Here is an 18,664-nt window from a genome sequence, read left to right on the forward strand (position 1 = left end):
CTTTCTAGTTTTTGATTAATATTACAAAACCACTTCATCCCTGCTGCATATGTACTTGGCTGTTTGAAAATAGCTGATCTACATGCTCACAACGTGTCGCTTTGCGACGCGTTGTGAGCTTGTAGATCTCAAAGGACTTTTATACTTTTGAAAACTTGTGAAATGGGACATTCCATGAGTACTTTTACTTTTGGTACATTAAGTATATGTTGATGCCTAAATTGTTGTACATTTTTAATACCGGACTTTTACTTGTAACATAGTATCTCTGCAATGTGGTATTCATACTTTTACTTAAAGTAAACGATGTGAGTACTTTTTCCACCACTGAGTGCAACCTCAAGTGTATTATCAAATCCATTGGATTGTATGTTCTGTGAACTTGTGACCCCTGTACCGTGTTGGTATTCCTGCTGCTTTGTCACTGCATCAACAGGCCAAATATCAGTTGCAAGAGCTTCACGCTGCAGTGCAGAGTCGGAGGCGTTGAAACACATTGGAAATGAAGAAGGAAACATGGTTTCTAATTCAGCTCGTGTAGAAATGAGGTGTCAAATTATTTGTCTCATAAATTGGATCGTTGGAACCATGATGGTGATGTAATATGACTGTCTCTGCGGTGGTGTTTCTATTTGCCTATTAAATTCGACAAAGCAAATAAACATATACTTGAGTTACTGTGAGTTCAGTTTGCTTCCGGAGATTTATTGCATACGTAGCCAGATATGAAATCGTGTCTAAGCATTTGTGAGTTATTATTGGAGCCATTTGTCTTTGTAAAACGCATAGTGCAGCTTTAACCATCACAGTAATAATAATAATAACAGCGAGTAAGCGACATACAGTATAGGCTACACTGTAGACTACAAACTGCATAATTTATTGGCTTTCAACTCATTTATTTTCTTTTACATATTCAGACCAAAGACCTATACATGGAGAATACGCCTGGGATCTACATTTGAGAAAGTTTGCAAAATCAATGTTTATGGGATACTACCAAAATAAATCATTCTGCAATAGTATAAGTACAATGTAAGTGATGCACTAAAATATGTCTGATAGGTTTACTGTGTCTTTTAATTGCACAAAACAAACACAAATCTCTTCCTCTCTCTCTCCGCAAGTGCAAAACTGTTGTTTGAGACATTTCTCCGATCGATGGACATAGTTTAACCCATTAAGACCGGGAATGCAGCTGTGTGTCATTTTAAGATTTCTTTGGGCTATTCAAAAATAGCAGATATACAAGCTCATAGCGCGGCACCGAGTGCCGCGCTATGAGCTTGTAGATCTGCTATTTTTGAAAAATCGTGAACATTTTGTGCAAATCTTTGAATATGTATATTTTTAACGCGAACATTTGTAACTAAAATCTTTGCTACTGGGGTTCTCTGGAACATCATATTTTGAGATGTTTATATTTAATTTTAATTTTAAAATTTTAAATTTTTAAATGTTAAAACTTTTACATTTTTACATTTTTGTGTATACTTTTTATTTATTTTTATGTTTTAATATTTTAATATTTTAATATTTTAATATTTTTAATGTAAAAAAAGGATTTAGAAAGCATTTTTAGAATCGGCCTCAGGTCTTGATGGCTTAAAAACAAAGTATGCAAAGTTTTACGACACTCAAGTGTATAAACTCTGTTTCCCAGAATCCCCTGCTCCTGGCCGGGGCCGTGGCAGAGGTTCGGTGAAGACCCCTCCTCCTCGTAACGCTCCACCTGATTCTCCAACTAAAGTGATTCCTATTGCCTGTCTCAACCCCTACCAGACCAAGTGAGTTACTGAGCCTGCTTGATTCTGTGCCTGTATTTGTCTGTACTGTATATTGTTTAGAGATGTACCGACACCATTTTTTCCTTACCGATACCCATAACTTGCGTATCGGATCGGACCCAAAATAAAAGGTTTGAGAACCGCTGATCTAGGAATACATCAAAAATTCCATTAACTCTTTGACTGACAGAAATAAATCATAATTTGCCAAGCCACTGCCAGCAATTTTAGGCAGTATCGGCAGCTTTTCCGATACTGGTATCTGTATCAGAACAACTCTAATATAGTTGCTGTCGGGTGGAAAAATTGTGTGTCCAAAAGCGTGACTTTTCAGGAAATTTAAAAAACAACCTGTCATCCAATGTAGTTATTATTTATTCACAAGTTCCTGTTAATTATTTGGTTCAATATATACAAAAACAACGACACATTTAGCCACTTTCACTTTGAAATTGTTTAAAAAATCTACAAGCATGCGACACGCTTGTAGATCTGCCATTTTTGCTACTTTTGAGCAAGACTCTAGTACAAGGAAGGAGGGTATTCATTTTTGAAGAAAAACAGAAACATGTATCTCCCCACGAAATAGGGAGGTGCAAGGTTTTTGCCCAACAGCAACTAACTTATGTATATACTGATGTTCAGCAAGGAATTAAGCAGTATATGCGCAAATTAGTGAAATTAATCAGATACAAACTGTTGTAATTTTTCCTGTCTGTATCTGTCCTATATTAATACTGCAGCAGCAGCTGTGGACATTCCTATCTCTTCTTCAATGTAATGATGCCAAATAATAATATAGCATAAACAACTATCAAACCACTTTCAATCTGTTGTCCCTATTTTGGTCATTTCATATGATAGTGAAAAGTGTCAATCTATAAGCTCACAATGTGACAAGTTGTGAGCTTATAGATCAGCTATTTTCACTATTTCCACTGACCCGAGTAAATAATTTGACTTGTGTATATACACAACTTTGTTGACCAGTGTCCCACAGGAATCTATTCTTGGTCCCCTCCTTTTCCTCCTCTACACCAACTCTATTTGCCGAAAATAGGCAATCGACAAGCAACGCTTGTTGATCTGCCACTTGTTCACTTATTTTCTTCAAATGTTAGCCTATTATGACATGCTTAGAATAGGAACACTAGTATTGATGTGGTTGTGGTTTTAACTGGTTCCTCCACCATTCCTTGTGACTTGGAGGGAAACGAAAACCAGAAATATCCAACACATCCGATCCCTCTTGAGGGTGGTGCATTGGTGCAGTAGGCTACAGTATTTGTGTAGATGGCACACAATTTGACTTCTGCAAGAGCCACATTTGTATGCAGTGTTTTTTGCAGCTATACATGCATGTGCATTTGTGTATTTTCTTTGCGCAACGGGGAGACTTGTGTGTGGTTTTGTGTGTGTGCGCACAGTAGTCGGTTGATTTGCATGGAAATTAAATGAAATGTCCTCAGAAGCCGACTCATTTTAATGGCTGGTACTGCTGAGTTTTTCTTTTTATAGTCTTTTGATTCCCGGTTATTTGCCCCCGGTGGGGATTTGGCCTGACCTGCTCTTTTCCTCCTTCCCCTCCTCACAATCACTTCACCTCCTTCAGGAATCCATTTTACTGCCATCCCACCCAACCCCTTTCTTATCGTTTCATTAGGCTTAACACCCTCCCTGTGACCTTTTAAAAAGTAGCCACAGAAAGAGAGACAAGCACTGGATGGTGTAGTCGTCATCCTTGTTGAGCCACAGGTGTCCCGTCAAAAACAGTTTTTTCAAGCTCACGACAACGTGGCCATGAAGTCTGAAATTGCAAGCTGTGGAGATAACTAGGCCCGTAGGTGTTGTAATAAACTGATGACTCTTCTAACTTGAAAGTTTGGAAGGAGCTAATGCCACTTAAACGGATTACTTCAGCAATGGAGCTTTGTTTACTGTTTGATTACAGTTGTGTCGTGTGTGTGTGTGTGTGTGTGTGTGTGTGTGTGTGTGTGTGTGCACATACCGTTTCCTTTGTGAACATGCTTTTGTTTCTCTATGTCAGTACGTATACTCAGTAAAGCGTTCATTTAACTAAGGGTCCTTTTGCAAATGAATTTGACAGACTAGTAGACACTGAGACTTGGATAGGTTTCTGCGGGGCGGTCTCAGCAACACGTTCTCCTTTATGTACGTCTCTGTATGGCCCTCTCATCCTGTTCTACCGCTGTTAAGTAATAGCATCCAGAGGAGACTATAATTGGTTTTTAGCCACCATAAAGCCTGATGTAGCAGCCTTATCCATACGGAGCAGGGAACGAGGTTCACTCGGGGCCAGCAGCTGTTCTCATGATAGGGGATTTAATTGCTGGCAAAGTTATGGTGTGAATATCCTCCACTGCCTCAATTATCAACACAGTGGAAAAGCTCATTGCTGAATAACCCGCCATGCTTGGCTGGTTATTGTGGGAGGGGGGAGGGGGGTGGGGGCAAGGAGCACCTTTTAAAGCAGACCCACGGGTTGGAAATTGCTCAACACCTAGTTGTCTTTGAAAATAGCTAAATGAAGTTGTTGTTTTTGTTTGTTATATTTGTCCTCCTCATTCTTTTTCTTTGTTTTCCCTAAGGAGCTGAAAAGACGCTTGTGTAGTTTCCACGGTAATTGTTCTTTTGCCCAATTTTGTATACAGTGTTATTATGGCAAGTGATTTTGGATGCTCATTTACCAGAAAAGGAAGTATTATTATTATTATACCTTTTAAGCATTATGGCTAATTTATGCTTTGGCGAGTCGTGCCAAACTGCCAACACTTACTTGTTTTTGTTGAAAACAAATTCATTTTTGTTGAGGAAAAGTTTTTCTTAATTAGGCTTTGCTCTGTGGCATTCTTTACTATTTACCTTCAACTGGCCTGCTATACTTCATCCTCTTATTTAATTGCTAATAACGTCCCTGCTTGTAAAAGCTTGTAGATCTGCTATTTTTGCTACTTTTGTGTGACATAGAATGGCGAAAAAAGTGAAAATACGGAGAGACAGTGTATGCAATGTGGCCCTCCAGAGTGAGTGTGGAAATATAGTGGCCCTCTCCATCATTCATCAAAGTTGCCCACCCCTGGTGTAGGCTATCGTAAATATGTCTACCGACAGCTGTCATCTCATGTTTGTGTGCTTGAGAGAGGAAGAGAGCAAGTGAGTGAACAAGACAAAGGGAGAGATGAGGGTGAAATGATGTTATAGAAAGTGATTTTTATAACTTTGGAATGATCTTTTTGACAACTTGGTGCAGTGTTCAACTTCAGCATGCTCTATTTATTTTGGGGAAACAGCCATTCAGTGAAGGAAAATGCTTCAGTACCAGAGCCTGTGTGACTGCTCTGTCTGCGGTCATATTCTGTCTGTATTTTGTGATTTAAATGCGTAGGATATAGTTCAAATATCTTATAAAATCTACTGACAACAGCTGTCTAATAGCATTAGAGAGCTAATGTTGTGTTATATGTCTCCAGGATGGTGCGTGCAATGTGAAAGCCCACACAGAGGCATTCATGACAGCTCCTCTTCACACCATTATTGCGGGATCTCTGTATAAACGTGGCTGTAGATTGTAGACCGTCACCACACTAGCTGTTGTTGCCCACAAGCACCCGTTTGTCAATGTGACTCCACATAGTGCAGCTTCGTTCACAAACTGCCCTCATAACTTCATATTGGTGGGTACAGGTTGGATATGGAGGCCACGGAAATATTAAACTCTGGGCTCTACATGTAGTTTGAAGGTGGTAATCTGGCGTATGGGGAGTGGGGACGATAACTGCTTCCAAGTGAAGTGTTTTCTCTTGAGTTCCATGGCAGGCTTGCGGACATTAATGATATATTCCTCATGAATATGCTGAGATTCCCAAGTGAGCCGTCCCCACAGGTAGGATGTGATGTATGTATGCTTCGCTCACCGTGTAGAACAATGCCAGGGAAGACGACAAGACGGTTCTGCCAGTGGCCTTTTTGGATATGTTAGCTAGACAATCTAAATAAATAGTTTTCTGTCACAATGGGACCTTCATCAGACATACAGTATACAAACAATGACCAATATACAGGAGGCCACATATCGGTGAAGAAAACGTGTCAATTTAGCCTTGTTCCCAGCTTTTACTCACTTCCGAGGAGAAAAGCCTGGTCACAACCTAATGCAGACAGTGTCAATAAGGGGCGCGACATCCGTCGTATGTATTTCCCTCTGAAACAATCTTTTTCAACCAATCACCACACTCGCTTCATTGAAGGAGAATGTAAACTGATTTTTTTAAGCCTCAATGTAATTTCCATGGGCGGTGCTTCCACCGAATACCGGTACTTCTGTTTAGACACTCTACCGGCTAGGTCTTGCTATGCCCAGCGTGGGTTCAATTAGACTTGTTTGGATTGGATCGTGTATCACTGATTGAAGGGGAGACCACCGATTGGTCTTTCTTATGCCGATATGAAGGTGATTTTAACTACCTTACTATCATAGTTAAGATGTTATAAATATCTCTAGAATCATGGTCAAACTCATTTTGAGTGCTCTGACCAAAGCAGTCGTAACAGGAAGAGAACTATGCCTACATTCTATTTGTCTCCCCAGGTGGACTGTCAGAGCCCGGGTCACTAACAAGAGCAGTGTCCGTAATTGGAGCAACTCTCGAGGAGATGGCAAGCTCTTCTCTTTTGAGCTCATGGATGACAGCGTGAGTACAGAAGACTCTTACATATAAGGTGTCAGTGAAAGTCATCAATATTATTTATTTATAAAGCACTGTGTAAACTTTGATTTTAGAAAAGGTCTACACTATAGTTGTGAATATTTATTATTATTATTATTTTTCCTTTTTGTTACAACTGCTCCATCTCAAACTGTGTTATTTAACCACTAAACCAAAAAACTACAACTACAGTACATGCCCAAAATTGGGACAACAGAGGTTGCAGAGGTTGATACTACGGTCTGAAAAGCACTTGCCCATCGGGCAAGTACAGGTCATGTTGTACTTGCCCAACAGTCACGTCCACTTGCCCAAAAAATAAAAACAGATGTGTGGGGCATGACACGAAAGCGCACGTGTGCATACTTACACATTTGTGAGTGTGCTTATGTACTTCAGTGCAAGGGTTCCCAAACTTTTCAGGCTGTGACCCCCAAAATAATCATATTTGAACTGGGGACCGCCCACCCTGAGAAGCACTTGAAATTGTAGGCATTTTATTTAGTTTGACTCGGTTCCACAGGTAAATATTGTGAAATTATAGCCGAACTACAAAGCTCACAACGTGCGAGGCGTTATGAGCTTGTAGATTGGCTATTTTCACAATGTTTGCCTCTTTCTTAAGTAATATTTGGCAATTTGGTATTAAAAAAGGTCTTAAAAGTCATTACATTGTAACTTTAGAAATGTGCAGATGTATGCACTTATACTGTATGTTGATTTGTTTACTGTTGATTGAGAAAACAACTTTGCACATTAAGCTAATCATCTGGGGACCGCCCAAAATAATTTGGGGACCTTTCTGGGGGTCCCAACCCCCAAATTGGGAACCACTGCTTTAGTGTACAAGTGAGCCTCTCCTCACGTCTGATAGTTTATACTTCACTCTTTAAAGCGATGCTGAACTTTGGTAGAACCCAGGGCTGTATGCAGTGTAGCTACCTGGGAATTAAATATTGTCTGACTCTGAATCTTGTTAAACTGTCCTCATATGTATTCATGCCTGTCTTATTGAGACTAGCCTGAAACAATCAAATTAACTAGGAGTGTAAACAACTCCTCAGAATACCTCTGCTGCACCAAGCTAAAGCAGTGGCGGAAAAAGTACTCACCTTTTTTTACTTAAGTAAAAGTATCACACACAGACAGACAAGACAAGACAGACACACATACTCGGGTGGGTCGTTACACTCGCTCACCTACAGACACATTGAAATACATCACTGCTCAGTGTGTCAGGGTAGTCTGGTTTGATATAAATGCCTTTTAATCACTTTTTCTCGCTCACTCACATTTTTCAGCTGGTTGCATATGTTTGCGTGTCAGGGACAGGGAGACAGAGAGAGAGAGTACTCTGAACAGAGCCCGAGGACGTTCATTCGTGTTTATGGACAGATAAATCTTAGATGGTGTGAATAGCCAACAGAAGAAGGATGCTTCCAGTCCCTAAAAAACACTCTAAAAGGGGAAAAATAAATAAATAAAATACTTGCCTGTTTGGGGAAACCAGAAAAGCCAGCTTCACTTGCCTGAATGTTATTTTTTTTACTTGTCCCGGACAATAAGGCAACCTTTAGTGTCAGCCCTGGTCCCCTGTGGTTAAGTGTGTACTGTGTGTTTGACAGGGGGAGATCCGGGTCACAGCCTTCAACAAAGAAGTGGACACGTTCTTCACTTTAGTGGAGCAGGGCAAGGTGAGCAGCTTCCATGCATCATCCACACAGATGTGACTTTTTCATGTCAAGGACCCCCAAAGTGATAATGTATTCGGCCACGGACCCCCTTCTGAAAATGTTTTTTTGAGGAGATTTGTGTTCATACATTCAAAATTATTCAACATTTTCCAAACATTTTTGAGATTTTTCAAATTGTCTTAGAAAATAGTAGATGTGCAAGCTCGCTGCGCGGCACAAAGTGACACGCTGTGAGCTTGTACATCTGCTATTCTTTAATAGCCAACATGTAAATAGTTTTGCTGGACCCCTGGGGGTCCCCGGACCCCACTTGGAGAACCGCTGTGATAATTATCCTTCAGCTTCTCCTGGTGAGGTGGAATATCTAATGCATAGATATCTAATCTATGTATACATTTTTGGAATGTATAGATAGATATTTTAAGTCGCTGCTGCATTTGATTGCTGTAATGTTTAGAAGTTTCTGTTGCACATAATTATGAACCGCTGGGGGTCATCCCCACTATACAATGATAGGGGAAACACTGCAAAGTGACAGTAAAATCCTGTATGTTCATTTAACTATTAAAGAGTACAAATAGACCCAAATGGCAGCTACACCAGTGGGGGGGTGGGGGTGTGTGTGTGCGTGTATATGTATATGTATATATGTATAATACAGATACATATATACAGACATATCATACAGATATACTCAAATGAAACAAAAGTGGCAGGATTTTTTTTAGAAAAAGCCTTAGCATATAGATGGGTTTTCAGAAGAGTTTTAAAAGATGACACTGATTTTGCACGTCTTAGGTCAACAGGTAGGGCGTTCCAAAGCTTAGGGGCCCGGACTGCAAAAGCCCTTCCACCGTTTTGAGATGAGCTGGGGTGTGGGGGTCTCCAGGAGGGCCTTATCTGAGGACCTGAGGCTACGCACAGGCGTGTAGGGTTCCAGGATGTCAGAAATATAACGGGGGGCCTGTCCATTCAGGTCCAAATAGGTTAAGTTATTTGATGGAGGTCCTGGGGCTTTGAAGGGAGATGGCGACCCGCCTGTCAAAACTACTAAGGAGGTCCAACTCTCCACCCAGTGCATGTCCTGCACGAAACCCATTTAATTACAGACCGGTAGAAACACATGTTGAGATGCTGGCGCTCAGCGTAGCTTTTCTGTGGGCCGAAGTCCAGCCAACAGAGCTTAATAACTCAATTAACCCCAGCCGTCACGTGCCATACCCCCGCCGGCTCAGGTAGCAACCACTGGCAATGACTTCGACAGCCCCACATTTAATTTGTGCCCTCTGCTGCCTTCCAAAGAAAAATAAAAGAATGAATCCTTCTCTCCTTGCTGATCCACATATTGACAGAGCGATGTGTGTGGGCGTGCCTGGCTGCCGGCACTAACCACTTTCAACCTGGCATCCCTATTTTTGGGCATGTCATTATAGGGAAATGATTTTAAAATAGCAGATCTACCAGCTCACAATGCATCCTGTGTTGAGCTTGTGGATCGGCTATTTTCATATCAGAATATATATAATATAAAAAATTATACATTTTAATAAAATAAATGATTTTCGGGGGAAATCTATCTAATAAAAAAGAATCTCACAATAATCGTTGTGAGAAAATAATCGATAGTTGCAGCCGTACTTATCTCTTTAGTTTCACCTTCAGCGTCTGTGTGGGTAAAATGAGACAGAGAGCGAGACAGAGAGCGAGAGAGTGGATATGAAGATATTTGGAGGGTGAAAAGGTTAGTAAATGCCTTACAGATTGACTTTAAATTGTTTTGGATATTTAGCAGCCGACTCTATTTTCTGGTGAATTAGAGAGCTGATGGTGCTGACAAGCCAGCATGTCTTATTAAGACCTTAACGTTCTCCCGGTGTTATTGTGGTATCCGAGGGTCATAAAACTCACTTGCGTAAGGGAATGTATATAATTTATCCAATGGGGTCTCTTTAGCTGTTTGGGTGGCATTTCGTTTGGCTAAGTACCAGCCTAAATGGAAGCACAAAGTCAGGTAAATGCATGTAGTAGGCTAGTGTGTGAGGGTGGGCTTTGGTGTAGAAGGAAAAAAGGAGCAGACCAAGTATAGAGCCCTGGGGGACTCCGGTCAATGATGTATAGTATTATATACATGAGCCTTTTCATCAAATCTTTTGATTAAACCAGTATCAAACGTAGAAGAACACACTGGAGCAGCTCGGACAATAAACCTCTTTATTAAGGTGCTAATAAAAGGCTGATGTTTCGATGCTACTGCATCTTCCTCTGAGGGAGATTCAGTACCATCGGAACGTCAGTCTTTGTCTTTTATTATACTTAGCACATTAATAAAGAGGCTTATTGTCCGAGATGCTCCAGTGTGGTGTTCTACGTTTTGAGGCTGTTGTTTTCCCGCTCCTGTGGAGGGACCAGTGGAGAAGAGATCCAGTAGAACTAAAAGACAAGTCATTTTATGCTTGGTTGCGCTCGGGTGTTGCGCTCTAAAAATAGCAGATCTACAAGCTCACAACCCGTCGCGCTGCGACGCGTTGTGAGCTTGTAGATCGGCTATTTTCAGCATGCAACCAAGTGTAAAATCAGCCATTACGACGCCACCAAGGCACCGCCAAAAACAATCTTATGATATTTAGTCAACTAAAACTAGACTAAGAGTAAAACATTTCAGATGACTAAAATATGACTAAAACTAAATGGAATTTGATTCAAAAGACTATGACTAAAACTGAATCAAAATCAACGCTACTTTCACCTGGCTGAGTCGCGGCAGAGTTCCCTTTCTTCTCAAGTCACAACAGTATTGGTACAGTAAATGAAATTCATCTGGAACCTCCGTCCCCCTGTCTCCAGGTGTACCTTCTCTCCAAGGGAACACTAAAGCCAGCCAACAAGCAGTACACCACAGTGAAGAACGACTACGAGATGACGCTGAACAGCACCACCACCATCGTGCCCTGTGATGATGACACAGGCCTGAACGTCCCCGTACTCAAGTGTGACTTTGTGCCCATCGCTGAGCTAGAGAACAGGGACCCCGACGCCATTATTGGTAAGAGCAGCGATTCTCAACCTGTAAGGGATATTGCAAGTGGGGCCCCAAATAATTGGCAAAACACTTAAGGTTTTAGTGATAATGTATCATAAAATAATGAAAAAAAAAATCTTTAAAACCTTGAAAAATAATGAGTTTTAATTGTGTGTGCGTGTGTGTGTGCATGTGCGTGCGCATGCATGCCTGCCTGTGTATGATGAATTGTGTAAATTTAAGTCATTTTTCAAGGCCCTCAAATATGTTTTTTATAATTAATTATAAAAGAGTTAGTTCCAGTGGAGTCATTTGATGATTAGACAAGAGGTATTCTGTGAGTGCTGATAATTAAAATAATAAACGTTGCCCCCCAGGGGTTCTTGACAGGGTACATTTGCACACGCATGTCATTTGTCCTCTACATTTACCCATCCTACCTAACGTTAGGGGCAGTGGATGCTATTAATAAAGCAGTTAGGGGGGTTAAGTGTCTTGCTCAGGGACACTTACGACCTCACAGTCTGGACGAACCGGTGACCTTCTGATTCCCAGGACGCCTCTCTCTCTCTCTCTAGTACCCACTACAGCACAGTAGCCCACAACTGCACAGTACAACAACATTGGAACGTTTACTTTAATGTTTTAGTTGCTAAATTATCACTCTGCTTTGTATGATTAACCCGTTTAGTCCGGGAACACATCTGTGTCATTTTAGATTTTAGCTATAGCCATTATTTTGTACTTTGGCTATTGAAAAATAGCAGATATACAAGCTCATAGTGCGGCACCGAGTGCCGCGCTATGAGCTTGTAGATCTACTATTTTTGAAATATCATGAAAAGTTGTGCAAATCTTTGAATATATATATATATATTTTTTTTAAGCGAACATTTGTACTCAAATCTTTGCTTCTCGGGGTCCCTGGAACAAAATGTTTTGAGATGGGGGTCCGTGAACAAATACATTTAATTTGAAGGGTCCTTGACATGAAAATGTTTGAGAACCACTGACATTATAGCAACATACAGTTTTCAGAAAACTGTTAGGATTTAGAAGGACATTTGTAGATGGGTTTTCCTGGATTGAGTGGGTTAAAACCTTGCCGATTTGCTAGTGGTGTGTGTGTGTGTGTGTGTGTGTGTGTGTGTGTGTGTGTGTGTGTGTGTGTGTGTGTGTGTGTGTGTGTGTGTGTGTGTGTGTGTGTGTGTGTGTGTGTGTGTGTGTGTGTGTGTGTGTGTGTGTGTGTGTGTGTGTGTGTGTGTGTGTGTGTGTGTGTGGGAAAGAGTGTGTTGTCCATTGTAACTGCATTGTTGGCACCGTGCATTGTGACTACCACTACCTTTACCTCGTCCCCAAGAGGAGTTGTTTGGATGCTTGTCAGACATTAGGGTCTTGTGGGACTTTATTATGCTAATTTGGTCTTACTCGATGACAATCTGAGAAGAATTGTCTGCAGTACTAATGCAGCATGGAGGAGAAATAAATGCACTTCCGTAATTGCTACCACCTGTTCTACATAAAGGTCTTGGATGCAGCAGAAAGCTCATCTATGGGGAGATACTGTATGTACTGTACACTCTGCAGAAGAGATTTCTAATTGTATAGTCTATCCTTGCTTCCTTCCTGCATATAATAATGACATTTGTGAGAAAATTATATATCCTTTTTTTATATAGATAAGAAATCTTTTTAATTGTTTTCCTGGGACCCCAATATAAGTCCTCAGTGATAATTTAACATTGAGAGACCGTCCGTACCTTACTTCCTTACTTCCTTCCTTCATTTACGAGCTTCAAAATGATAATTCTCAGATTAGTTTCAAATACGTCCAATTGATTCTTGTAGAGCAGGTCACATTTAGAGTTTACTCACTCGTATAATAATGGCATTGGTGGGAAAATGAATAGACATCCTTCATATAGATAAGAAATGATTTAGGCAAATGCACTGACATTTAGCAGACTCTGGCGGATCACGTGGATTCACTACATTTTCACTGGGTCAGGGAACAAGTTAATGCAGACATCAAGTATTGAAAAGGGATTAACCGATTCAATCCGGGAACACATCTGTGTCATTTTAGATGTCTTTGGCCATTCAAAAATAGCAGATATACAAGCTCATAGCGTGGCACCGAGGGTCACGCTAGGGTCCCTGGAACTAAATATTTTGAGATGGGGGTCCGCAGCCAAATACATATAATTTTGGGGGTCCTTGACATGAAAAAGTTTGAGCACCACTGATATTATTGCAACATACGTTTTTCAGAAACCATTTAGGATTTAGAAGACCTGCGTTCCCGGATTGAATGGGTTAAAAAAAAAGGGAAAATATTCATCCCAGTATTTTTTTTAAGGTTAGTTGGGGTGCCTACTCTTCCTGCTTTCCACCGGTGTCTTATCTCCAAGGCAGGTAAATTGGGGACAAGTCCTGGTATAGATAAGGGTTGAAATTGGCTATCGAGGTTCGTTCTGAGTCGGTCAATGCTCAGTCTTATTACGATCACAATTAGGGATTGGGGCGCGTACACAGGTAACCATGTACATGAAAATAAATCGCATATCAGTTTAGGACTGATTAACAAAGAATTTAAGATGTATAATGTAAATGATTAAAATATGCTATTTAATTGTAAGTCATACAATACTCCAGTAATGTTACACGCTTGCTCTGTTTTTCTTTTTTTTTCTCTGAGTGACTGTCGGCAATTCTCAGACTGGATTTAACACATTCATTAGTTCTACAAGTACTGCGTTCTAACATGGGATCCACTATGTATTCTATATACCCCAGTTAAATGGATATTTCACTTTCAATGTTTTTTTTTTTTTGGGGGGGTAATTTTAACGTCTACTCCGGCTTTTGTGGGCGCCCCAGTCAGTTTTTAAGTTGCTTGATTCAGTATTTAGATATTTGATAAGACACGCCCCCTTCCTATATAAACCCATTGTAACTTAAAACTCTATTTTAGACTCATGTTTAAAACATGTCCCTGGTTCTGCTGACTGATATTGTCCTTCTAATGCGTGAGGGGGCTGTGTTTTCTTTTTGACTTTTTCATGTATTTTGTATAATTTGTTGAATAAAACACAAATTTTGAATACATGGAAAAAGGAAGGCGGCATGTCTGATTACATTTATAAATATCTAAATACTGAATCAAGCAAACTGTCTGGGGTGCACACAAAAGCTTGAGTATACGTTAAATTGACCCTGAACATGTTTGAAAGTGAAATATCCCTTTAAGTGTCACTTTAGTTTTTTAATGACTTGTCTTTTAAATTAAAGGAAACACTTTGCTCTGAAACTGTAGTGGATAAAAAGACGACTAGGAAAGCACAAGGCAGTGAAAAAAACATTTCCAGAAAAATACTTTATTTGGATGCTATTCACCTTGTAGACTCTGTAATGAGACAGTTGTCTTTGTCCTCTGCATTTAAGTAATGATAACTGTGCTACACAGTATTGTATAATTAATGCAGTTTCTCTGTCCAAAGCTCGTGAGGTGCTCTTCTGTGTTAATTTGTATAAATATGACGTCACGCCACGGTTAACCACAGATGACCGCAAAAACACTGTGTACACATGTACAATAAATTGGCCATGATGCCTATCCCTTATGATAATGTACCAGTGTGACAGCGGCAGCCTGCTGTTTCTGAGTGTTAGTCTTTGTAATTGGTTGGTAATTGGCACTTGCTGTGCTTTTGTTGTGACTAGCTGTAAAGAACAGAACAAAAGGCAGAGGAGGATGTTTTCATTTTATCTCAGATCTAGTCATTGCCAATTACCCGCCCCCCCCAACCCCCACCCCCGCCCCCTGTGTTTGCGTATGTCACAGCTGACCCGTACTCTTTGCTCTTGAGGAAGGTGTAGAATATGCCTCCTTCGATACACATGGAGTCACCAGCTGCTTAATGGTATTTTCACCCGACCGTGAGGAGTTTGAACGGGAGGGTGCCAGCGTTTTTTTACCTTAAATTGACGATCTTTGGAGAGCCGCAGAAGCCACGTTGTAGACACGGAAGTAAACACGTGTCTGGGGGGTTGGGGGAGGGTCTCCTCGATCCACGATCGGCCATTTTGTTGCTAAAATGAATCAGAGCTAGATGTGCTTTTCTACAAATCCTAATATAGGAGTGGACGACGGTGACGTTTTTTTGGGATGACGTCACATCCGTCTATTCCTTCTCTCATAGCGTCCAGGGATCGTTCCTAAGTTGTGTTAGAGCGCCCTCTTGTGGAATTTCTTTTGTTGAAAAAACGTATGTTTACAAGTGTTTTATTTAACAGAGACCACCCTCCCCTGCAGGCAGGCCCCCCCACACCAGTGAACGCTGTCAATTATGTTTGTTGGAAGTGCCCGGCCAAGCCAGAAGCACCATGGAGGAATTCAACCCCCCAGTTTCACGTATGCAACATGCCACTGTGTGACGTGTTGTGAGCTTGTAGATGTGCCATTTTCGGCGTGCAACACTTGCAATTAAGTATAAATCAACCTTTTATTTGCAGTTCATTTGACTTCTCCACCTTCCCCCCCCCCACCCAGCCCCACCAAACCGCCTCTCTCGTCCGTCTCTCTCTTGTCTGCCTGTCTCGTTGTTAAATAGGGGATTATAACATGGTAATGAGAGCTGTCAGCGTGCTCCCGTGGTGATAATGGAGTTCAGAGGTGAATGACATCGTCTCGATCATAATGGAATTAAGCAAGACTGCGAGAGCAACAGACAGGGAACAAGGGTGGGTTAGAGCAGGGGTTTTCAACCAGTGGTCCGGGGACCACCGGTGGTCCTTGAGGGGGTTCCAGGGGGTCCCCAGCCAAATGAATAGTTTGCAACCAAATTGACCCTTATATGTCTGTAACTCTGAGAGTGTACAAATGGAACGGGTCCATTTGGTTCCATTTGTACACTCTCAGAGTTAAATGAACACTGATGATGGTGATACAGTGTAGATTGGGACCCCCAAGAAATCTAAATGGTTGAGTCCCTGGCATATCTTTTCAAATGGGGGTCCCTGGGCTAATATTTGTCAATTTGGGGGTCCTTGACGCGAAAAAGGTTGAAAACCACTGGGTTAGAGGAATAGCGTTTGTCTAGGTGGTGGGGGGGAGGGGGGCAATTTAGTGAGACGAGAGGGATAGTTTAAGAAACGGTTGGTGCAGTTAAGGCAAATTAAATTTTTCAGATGAAATGGAAAAAAATATATTTTTTACTTAAAAAATAAGTTATTTTCATTAAGTGACGTTGTTGTGTACGGCATAAGTTTAAATGAGGTTTTGAAAGACGAAGAGAAAAGTTTTACAAAATGGTTTTGGTCATGTTCCAGCACTCCCACCCCGTCGTCTTTTCGCATCTTTTAATGTCAGCCATGCTAGGCTATATCATCACCCGGATTCATTTCCTCCTCGGAGCCGCGCGTTAGCTGCTCTTCAGCACAAGTAATCCTGAATGAAGTGTTGTGGCCTTGAGCGTGACAAGGAACATGACTGAGGAGTGTGTGCATTTGTTGTGACTAGGACTGTGGGGGCTGAGGTTCTTGGCATCACATGTTTGTGGAATTGGTGTCATTCTGCCTGTAATGACTTGCCGTTAGACACCAAGTGTCAACTCCCCACCATGTGGGATCTTTACCATTTTTATGATCTGGTATCAACTGGCTACTGGCATCTTGTAAAACTACATCTGAAGGCAATTCACCAATCAATATAGTAAAAGAAGCATATGACTGTAAAACTTCCCCTTCCTGTCATACTTTTTACTACCTGGCTTTAAAGATGGCTACGTCTGTCTGTCCTTCCGTCCGTCCGTCCGTCCGTCTTCTAGCAAAACCATTAGGCCAAGATTTCCAGTTGCACACAAAATGTCAAAAGATAAAATGGGAAGATTGCATTGAAACTTGCAGAGCGCATTTGCCTTTCGGATGCCATTTAAAGGGGAATTTTGGACCACGGTCTTCTAACCTTTTCTATAATGTTACGATATCCTAGGATGAATGGTACAGTATAGAAAATTCATAACTCCTTCCCGGGTCCCCCACAGCTAAAAACGCGCGCCAAAAGGCCTTGGGATAGATCTCATATTTTGATAGCTTTTTTCCCCGGTGAGATCTGACGTTCATAGTCGAGATTTCAATCTCGTCTAGCGAGACATCATAGAAAAGCCCAAAAATGTTGTTTCATTTATTTGTAACTTTTTAATTATAGTACTATTATTTGTGTATTATTATTATTGTTTATAATAACTGCAATGAATGTGGCCGTTCCAAGTGGGCCAGTTCTGGAGAGCTGCTCATGCGATGTGCTTCACACTCGACACTGCACTCCTTTGGGTCCTCAGCAATATGTTTATTTTGGCTCTGTGGCTGGTTTGATTGACAGTGATTGATCACACATTCCTTTCATGTCAGTTTCCTACATTGCTTGCCTTAAGCACACTTCCTTTATATTTCATATGTGATGTAATGTCATGTATCATGTGAGAGTGCATTTGACACTGGTGTGCGCATTTATATGTTTAAGCACCTTATAGCACGTCAGGTCTGTAAATTGTTTGGCCATGTGTATTTCACAGGCACTGCCATTAGGGTTCCGCCACGCATCCGCGGTCGGCCCTGTGATGTCCGATTAAGCCGCTTTCGCACAGTTCAAGGCTGCAGTGATTGTTAGTGGAGCAATTGGTTTGTGTTTGATGTTATTGAGCAGCTTGTATGTAACGGTGTATTGATTACTCATGTGTATGGTGAAGTTAATGCACTTATTGTAGATGAGTGATATTCATATCTGACCATGTACTGTGATGTTATATACAGGGGTGCACATAACTGGTGCGCAGGTGCGCATGCGCACCCAAAATAAAAAATGCGCACCACATCAGGCAACGCGAGGCGCTTTTGCGCACCAACAGCTGGGACAGGAATTTCCAAGCTTTTATTTTTTAGCAAAACTAAAAAATAAAAGCCTGGAGATCGAGGCTAGGAATTTACTTCCTGAAGCCACACTCACACAATCACTCTAAAGCACCCGTCGGCCCCATGTAGTACAGCCATTAGGCGGAGGGGTAGAGATATGACTCGCGTCGCCTCGCATCGCCTCGCATTGCCTGGCTCGCTGCGTGCACGCGTTAACAGCTGTTAGAGGTACTCGTCACCAATGATGAAAGCACCGTAAAGGTGCAAAATATGCCGTGAACGTCCCAATCTGGCGGATAAAATCAGCGCAGCAGCACAGGGCACCAACCTTGTGGGCTTTATCTAACAGCGTGAGAAAAAAAACGGCGAAAATCGGCGGAGTTTAGAAGCAGATCGTCCTTTTTTTTTCGCCGGGACGGGCTGACCCCCCCCCCCCCCCCGTTGACAAACGGGACGGGCGCCATGCGCACCAACTCACATGTCCAGGTGCTCTTCTGCGTACCAGACCTAAAAAGTTATGTGCAC

The 18,664-nt window shown here is 41.4% G+C and overlaps 1 protein-coding gene across 1 annotated transcript in view; it reads left to right on the forward strand.

Annotated features, from left to right (window-relative positions):
* The window catches only part of LOC311057812 (replication protein A 70 kDa DNA-binding subunit-like), a 76,233-nt gene that overhangs the window by 18,641 nt on the left and 38,928 nt on the right, over positions 1–18,664 (forward strand). Inside the window, exons 7-10 of the mRNA XM_084074910.1 lie at positions 1,664–1,787; positions 6,397–6,499; positions 8,140–8,208; positions 11,053–11,251. Coding sequence (XP_083931036.1) covers positions 1,664–1,787; positions 6,397–6,499; positions 8,140–8,208; positions 11,053–11,251 — 495 coding nt within the window. The remainder of the gene's footprint in view (positions 1–1,663; positions 1,788–6,396; positions 6,500–8,139; positions 8,209–11,052; positions 11,252–18,664) is intronic.

The sequence above is a fragment of the Gymnoscopelus microlampas genome (assembly GCF_963454915.1).
Source record: "Gymnoscopelus microlampas genome assembly, chromosome: 12".
Classification (NCBI taxonomy): Eukaryota; Metazoa; Chordata; class Actinopteri; order Myctophiformes; family Myctophidae; genus Gymnoscopelus; species Gymnoscopelus microlampas.